The sequence below is a fragment of the Emiliania huxleyi genome (assembly GCF_000372725.1).
Source record: "Emiliania huxleyi CCMP1516 unplaced genomic scaffold EMIHUscaffold_464, whole genome shotgun sequence".
NCBI classification, from domain to species: domain Eukaryota; phylum Haptophyta; order Isochrysidales; family Noelaerhabdaceae; genus Emiliania; species Emiliania huxleyi.
Window position 1 is genome coordinate 3,889 of NW_005198506.1, and position 8,098 is coordinate 11,986.

General features: G+C 65.6%; 1 protein-coding gene across 1 annotated transcript; it reads right to left on the reverse strand.

Moving 5' to 3' along the window:
* Nucleotides 1-1,438: 1,438 nt before the first annotated feature.
* Nucleotides 1,439-3,473, reverse strand: EMIHUDRAFT_245510 (hypothetical protein; the record flags this gene model as incomplete). The annotated part of the gene is made up of 6 exons (XM_005768213.1): nucleotides 1,439-1,490; nucleotides 1,571-1,702; nucleotides 1,878-2,476; nucleotides 2,638-2,943; nucleotides 3,019-3,213; nucleotides 3,420-3,473. The coding sequence occupies 6 exons, from the start codon at nucleotides 3,471-3,473 to the stop codon at nucleotides 1,439-1,441; spliced, it is 1,338 nt and encodes a 445-aa protein (XP_005768270.1).
* Between the last annotated feature and the right edge of the window lie 4,625 nt (nucleotides 3,474-8,098).

The window sequence follows — 8,098 nt, forward strand, 5'->3', positions numbered from 1 at the left end:
CATCGAGGCGGGCGCGGCGAAGGACCAAGCCCGCACCCCAGAAGCACGCCACTGCTCGTGGCATGCCACTTCGGCCACCCCGAGGTCGTCAAGCTCCTCTCCTCCTACGGCGCCTCCCGCGCCGCAGTGCCGCGTTTTGGCACGCCCGAGGAGGTCGCAAACAGCCGCGGCCACGCCGACCTCGCCGCCTGGCTGGTCGCCAGCCGCGGCTGGACGCCGCTCGCGCACCTTGAGACCGCCGCCCGCGCTCTCTCCCTGCTGCGCAGCGGCGCAAGCCTGCACGAGGGCGGGCCGACGCCGCTGCAGCGCGCCGCGGGCGGCGAGGGCGAGGCGGCGGCGCTGATCCGGCGGGCGGCGGCGCCGTGGTCGCCGGCAAGCCACTCGCTCTTCCCCGCGGCGGCCCGCGCGCGGGCGGCGCTCCTCGTCGTCTCGCTCTACGAGATCCACGAGCGGCACCATCTCGACTCGGCAGGAAACACGAACGGCATCGCGGCGCGCGACTTTGTCACGTGCGTGCTGCGCTTCGCGATCACGCGCGAGACGGAGTAGAGGAGCGCTGCAGTGGCCTTGCTCTCACCTTGGCACCGCCGCGGCGGTGGCGTTACTGCTGCCTAGTCTGCTGGTAGGAACGGGCGGGCCACAGCTCTGGCTCTTGCAGCGCGGGTGGCTCGCGATCGGCGGGGGGCGGCGCCTCGGCTGCCGCGGTGGTGGGTGGACGACGGTGTTGCGATCAGCGGTGGCGGCGGGGCGCGCGGTCCTGCGTGCGCGTGGCGTGCGGTTGCGTGGGCAGGCGCCGCGGCGGCGGCGGCGCCACCGGGGATGGGCGGCAGCGGGTGGGGTGCGGGCGCAAGCAGACTAGAGTTCGACCGCTGAGCGCAGGCCCGTGACCGCTGTGCGCAGGCCCGAGGTTGAGAACGTCGACGGGGCATGCGGGTGGGCACGTCTATTTTGTGTGCAAACAGTACTTTTTGGTGTAGTGTCGGCACCTGGACATGCCCGTTCGACCACTCGACAGGATGCGCATCTCTCTCTGGAGCGGTGTCCGGAAGGCTGCTTCGGTGAGGCGGCAAGTAGAGCGCGCGCGCGAGAGAAAAGCCTGTGTGCTTGCGGTGCGCTCTCGAACCATGTGCAGGGAAATCTAAATACGACCTCACATTATGGATATACGCCCCTTGTGTGTTTTGACTCAAGTTCATGGATTGGTTCATGTGCCATGTGGCGGGGGGCTTGGGCGCCGCGCGCTCCTAGCCTCGTCGGACGTCGCCGCTGTGACGCGGAAACGACCCCGGCGGCCAGACCCCAAGAGACATCGAGGGACACGTACCTCACCACCGGCACCGGCACCGGCCGGCACCGGCGGGCTCCCTGCAGCGGGCTCCCCCGACGTCGACGTCGCGACCCCGTGCGCCGAAGATACGTTTGATACAGTGGTGTCGCGTCACCCGAGCGCCTGAACCTTGCCCGTTACGCCGTGAGGGTCCATCACGTACCTGCGCAAAGAGCCGACACACTGAGAGGCAGAAATGCGGGAAGGGAGGCGAGGCGTGCACGGTGAGCTGGCGCAGCGCACTTGACCGACTCGCCCTGGTCAAAGTTTTGGTAGCCCAGCGGGGCGTCGTCGAGGGAGATGATCTTAGCATTGACCGCCTCTGCGATACGGACCTTGTCGTGCATTATCGCGTTCATCAGAGGCCGATGGTACCTGGGATGAGGAGGGCTTGATAGAGTTCTTTTGGTGGGCGGAGAGGGCGGGGGTGAGCTGGGAGGCGGAGTTTCAGATGGGGGGCTAGAAGGCGGCTGCGAGGGCGGCGGAGGATAGGGTGGAGGTGGTGAGGGAGGCGGTGGGCTCGGCGGGGGTGGCAAGGGTGGAGGCATACTTCATGACTGGGCACTGCCCCGTGTGCATCGACGCGCTCTTGGACCACGCCAGCCCAAAGGTCATGTTTAGCGAGCCGAGCTGCGCAGCCTCCGTTGAGGCGCCCGGGTCCTCCGTCACGTACAGGCCCGGGATTCCGATCTGGCCGCCCTCGCGAATGATGCCCATACAGTCGTTGAGCACCTGAGCCGGCTTCTCGCCGCCCGATGCGCCCGAGCCTCGCGCCTCGAAGCCCACGCAATCGATGGCGCAGTCCACGTCTGGCGAGCCGGTGATGGCGTGGATCTTGTGCGCAAGATCACCGTCGCTCGTGATGTCGATCGTCTCGCAGCCGAAGGAGCGAGCCTGCGCCAGCCTCGTTGGGATTGCGTCCCCGACAATCACGCACGCCGCGCCCAGCAGGTGGCACGAGGCGGCACAAGCGAGGCCAACGGGGCCGGCGCCGGCGACATAGACGATGGAGCCGGGCTCGACGCCCGCCTGCTTGGCACCGTGGAAGCCGGTTGGGAAAATGTCCGACAGCAGCGTCAGGTCGGCAATCTTCTCCATCGCGCGGTCCTTGTCGGGGAACTTCAGCAGGTTGAAGTCGGCATAGGGCACCTGTATGCGCAGGAATTTAATGGGGGTAAACAGAGGTCGTCTCACCGCATTCACCGCCGCCGCCCTCGCCGCCGCCCTCGCCGCCGCCAAGCCCACGCCCCCGCCGCTTGTGTGACGGAGTGTCCGCCGCTTCGAGCGAGGGAGCGGATCGGGGCACGCACCATCACATACTCTGCCTGCCCTCCCACCCAGCCTCCCATGTCGACGTAGCCGAACGCGGCTCCGGCGCGGGCGGGGTTCACGAACAGGCAGACACCCGTGTCGCCCCGCTTGCACGCGGGGCACCGGCCGCAGGCAATGTTGAACGGAACCGAGCAAAGGTCGCCCTCCTTCATGAACTCGACGTCGCGGCCGACCTCGACAATCTCGCCAGTGATCTCGTGGCCGAGCACCATGTAGCCGCCCGGGAGCGAGGTGCGCCCTCGCACCATGTGCTGATCCGAGCCGCAGATGTTGGTCGTCACGACCTTGCGGTGACGAGAGGGAGACGGGGTCATGCGGTGCCACTGCACGCCCCACTCTTGCCGGCCGTGAGAACAGACCTTGAGGATAGCGCCGTGCTCGCACTTCCTCTTCTGCCGCTCCGAGGCGACAGGGGAGGATGTGCTGTCCAGCTCGAGCTTTGGGAAGTCGATCGGCTTGACCTCCACCACCCCGGGCGCCATGTACACAACGCCGCGGTTGGAGGCGCTTGGCTGAGCCGCCGTCGAGAGCTCTCGCTCCGAGACGGGCTTGCCCTTGAGCGATCGACCTCCGGCGCAGAGCGCGCAGCCACATCCTGAGCAATGGTGGCCACAGCCAGCAGAAGGGTGAATGGCAGCAGTGAATGGCTGTGACTTCATGGCGTGTGTGCGCGCACGCCTGGGAGGTGGATGAGGCCGTTTGGCGACTTGACAGTAGAGACTGAGCGGCTTGAGACGCAGACCTGCGCACGCGGCGCGACCTTGGTGCACGCGCAGACCGACCGAGCCGACGAGGACCGCGAGAAGTGCAGCATTTCTGTCTGTTGGTTGCGGGGCGGGCAGGGGAGCCAAAGTTGTGGTGGGTTCAGGGATAGATTGCGATTTCGTCGTCTCGCCTGGGTTCCGGCTCCTAGCCAGATAGGGGGTCTGTCGACCATGACTCGCGCCAAAACGCCCTACCTACCTACCTACCCCCAGGCCGCGCAGCGAAGCGAAAAAAGACGAAAATAGGGGGTACCTACCTGCTGAGAGCGGCGCAGCGCGGCATGTGGTGCGAAGCGCCCGCCGTGTGTTTATTTTTTCGATAGCCTTCGATGTTATGAAACAAACGCAAGGCGGACACACCCATGACGCATCGCTCTCGGGCCCACAGGCATCCCGCACACCGCCGCCCCCGCGCGCGCCCCACTCCGGCCGGGAGAAAGGGGAGTGACAGTTTGGGATGGCAACAGACGAGATACCTCGCACTCCAGAGAGTTTGTTTTGTCGCACTCCATATCCATGTCCATGTGAGAGAGGTTTTTGAAGACCAACAAGAAATCACGACTCTCAAGTGATTTGGGCTCCCTCGGCAGCTTGTTAGCCCTCAGCCGAAGCTGGGGCCGGTCCCGTAGCCGAGAGAGCCCGCGCCGATGAGTTCGACGCGGTCGGGGGGCCCTGCGGAGAGGCCAGCGAGATGTGCGAGAACGCAGAGAGAAATGAAAGCCGTCCGGCTCACAAGTCCGGCTCACGCGCCCCGAGCTGACCCTCTACCGCACTGATCACTTCCGCCCCCTCGCTCCCAACCCATCCACCTCGGCCGCGCGATCTCGGGCGATCTCGGGCCGCGCCGCGCGATCTGAGGGAGGACCGTGTATGACCACCGCGCCAGCCTCCAGGAGCAGCCGGACGATGTCGAGGTGGTCCTTCTGGACATGCGATGAGAAGCGGCGTGGCGCCATTCTCCTCGGCTTGGTCTATCGCCGCGTCAGCCTCGAGGAGCAGCTGGGCGAAGTCGACGTGGTTCTGCTGGCACGCGATGTAGAGCGTGGTGCCGTCGTTGCAGGCTTGGTCCTTCGCCGCGCCAGCCTCGAGTAGCAGCCGGGCGACCTCGGCGTGGCCCTTGTAGCACGCGATGAGCAGCGGCGTGGCGCCTTGGGCCTGGGCTTGGCCGATCGCCGCGCTGGCCTCGAGGAGCAGCCGGGCGATCTCGACGTGGCCGTTCTGGCATCGCGGCGTGGCCGTTCTGGCCGTGAGCGACGCACCGCACGTCTGCCGCCCGGAGAGGAGCGCGCGCAGCGCGGCCAGGTCGCCCACCGCCAGGTCGCCCACCGCCAGGTCGCCCACCGCCCGGGCTGACACAAGGGCTGGGCTCATGCCGCCAGAAAGAAGAATTCTTCATTTGCTTTCTTTTTTCTTGAAACATGCCTGTGTTCGTGCGTCGCCCATCTCTCCTGGAGATGCTCCTCTCTTTTTTATTCGGCACGACTCAGAAAGAAGAACCCCCGGCGCGATGCCTGCAGGCTGCCATAAGATACAATAAAAATCTCTCTCTCTAAGATGCCAACATCATAAATACCTCCCGTGGTCGTCGCGTCGGTCTGCGGTCTGGAGCTCGCGTCTCCGTCTCGAGTTTGCGCCTCCTCGTTGAACCTCTGAGTTGGGCCTCTGACGAGTGCGTGACCGCAACCCGAGGGGTGGGAGGGTGGGACGGTGGGATCCGCGGACGGGGACCGGGACGGTTGAGGCTGTCAAGGGCCAGTACACGGATGCAGAGGGGAAGTGCCATGTGGAGGCGTTGCTCTTCGAGGAGTTCGGCGCAATGAGCGCGGGGGTGGAGGAGCTGCTGATGCGGGTGGCTGAGGTGGCGGGCCGGAAGCTCACGTGGTGGCAGTACGACCAGACGTCGTGGTCGGCGCGCGAATGGATGCCGTTTGCGCTGCAGCGACTGTCGGTGCAGCTCTGGGTGGCGCTCGCGGACGAGGCACAGCGCGCCATTGGTGCGGCGTCGCGCGACCGCGAGGGACCGCGGGGGAATGCTAGTGGGATGGGGGGCTCTGAGGGGAAGGGAGCGGGGGGCGCCCAGTAGGGCGCCGGCACCCCAGCGTAGAGGGCGTCGTGTAGCCCTCCTTTTGGTATACCATCAAAACGATCTTACTTTCGGATTATCGAAAGTGTTGATCTATAACAAAACGAGTGCATCCCTCCAATGCTCTTCCTGACGGCAGTCTCTGCGATCTGCTATCGTCAGCACCCGAGTCTCCCGGCCACCCGCACGCCGCGCCGCGCCGCCGCCTCCCTCTCAGCTCTCCCACCGCCGGACTACATGAGCGACGCGGCGCTCAAGGCTGAGCTTCGAGCGCGTGGCCAATCCGCGAAGGCGCTTGGCGACGCGCAAGCCGCCTGGCGCGCCGTCCTCATTCGCCATCTCCTCGCCGCACGCACTGACGATGCCGCAGCGGCGCAGCCAGCGGCTGGGAAGGAGAGGCGCCCTCCGACGATCGAGGGCGCAGCGGCGCGTGGGGCGGCCAGAGGCGGCGCCTCCTTCTCATTTCTGCGGCCGACTCCCGCCGCGGCGCCTCCTGTGGGTGGAGAGTCGCCTCTCGCTGCGCCCGAGTCGCTGTCCGAGCGAGCAATCAAGGCGGAGCTCGACGAGCGCGGTGTCGCCTGGCGTGGGCGTCTTCAGAACTGTCTAGGAACCTTCTGGGAACCGTCTGGACCCTTCTAGGTGTCGCCTGGCGTGGCGTCTTCCCCATGTTTCGTGAGGACCTCATCAAGACGCTGACGAGGGCGCGCGCCAGACAAGCGGAGGCTGCGGCTGCAGCGACAGCACACGCGTCGGCGGCCGCGGCCGCGGCGGCGGCGGGCGGGGCGGAGGTGGCTGCGGTCAGGGCGGGAGGAGGGAGTGGGGCGCTGCCGGAGGAGGAGGGGGCGCTGTCGCGTCGGGCACTCGAGGTGTGCTGAATACCGCACACCGGGCGGGGGCACGCACGCGGCCTTCCCTACCCGAGATTACCCGAGATTACCCGAGATTACCCGAGATTACCCGAGATTACCCGAGATTAACACGGGCGGGGGCACGCACTTGCTGCTCCCTCGGGGCGAGGGACTGCAGCCACACTCCACACACGCACGCACGCACGCACGCACACACGCACGCACGCACGCACGCACGCACGCACGCACGCTCCCGTGGCGACGGCCGACACCCGCGCAGTGCGCAGCCCACTGGCTCACCAACAAGTCGTGAGCTGGTACTACCGGCTGCTCGCGCGGGGGCTAGCACGCACGCACACGTGGCGAGACGGCTCGGGGACCTGCCTGGTACAGCCCCAGCCTACCCCGCGTCAACTCTCGAGGGGCCTCGAGAGCCAGCCGCTCAGTGTACGGACTCTGTGTCACACCGGGCGGCGAGGAGGGGCTGCGGCAGTAGCAGACAGCCTCTGTGTCACACCGGGCAGCGAGGAGAAGCTGCGGCAGTAGCAGACAGCCTCTGTGTCACACCGGGCAGCGAGGAGGGGCGGCGGCAGTAGCAGACGGCCGAGGGGCTAGCACCGGAACACCCGCCTTCTACGACCCCTTCTAGGAAGGCCTTCTACGAGCCTTCTAGGAACCTTCTACGACCCCTTCTACGAGCCTTTCTAGGAACCTTCTAGGAACCTTCTAGGTGTACGCCGCCGACCAGAGCGCCCGGCGGGAGCTCCGTACCTTCAGGTCGCTTCTAGGAACCTTCTAGGAGCCTTCTAGGAACCTTCTAGGAGCCTTCTAGGAACCTTCTAGGAAAAAGGGAACCTTCAAGGGAACCTTCTAGAGCTCCGCACCTTCAGGTAAACCTCCCATGTCATGGCAGCTTCCCTCATCGAGATGTCTTTACTTGTGTGTCTCGCGCCTTGCCGGGGGGGGGAGCGGAAAGGAGGAACCTCTTCCCAAGAGCGCCACTTCCCTCATGCTTCCCTTCCCTTGCCTAGCGGTGAGCTCGCGGCTTAGCACATTCGAGGTTCGCCATCGTTCCCATGACCCAACCCGCGATCGCTTCAGCGGCTCGAATGCCTTCGCGAACCGGGCGCGCGAGCAGCTGGCGGACGCGCAGAGGGAGGCGCGCCGACAGACAGACAGACACACACACACACGCACACACACACACACACACACACACACACGCACGCACACACACACACACACACACACACACACACACACACACACACACACACACACACACACACACACACACACACACACACACACACACACGCACGCACACCCACACCCACTCCCACTCACACACTCACACACTCACACACTCACACTCACACTCACACACACACACACACACACACACACACACACACTCACACACGCACACACACACACACGCACACACGCGCAGTCCCCGCGCACCCGCGCACCCGCACACCCGCGCACCCGCGCACCCGCGCACCCGCGCACCCGCGCACCCGCGCACGCTCGCACGTACGCATGCGCACACACACACACACACACACACACACACACACACTCACACACACATACACACACACGCACACTCTCTCTCTCTCTCCCTCTCTCTCTCTCTCTCTCATGCATGGCTACATAGGGTAAGTACGAACACTTCCTGGATTCATCTTTTCAGACTTGCCGTCCCTATCGCGCGTAGGTTCACGTTAACTCTGATTTTTGT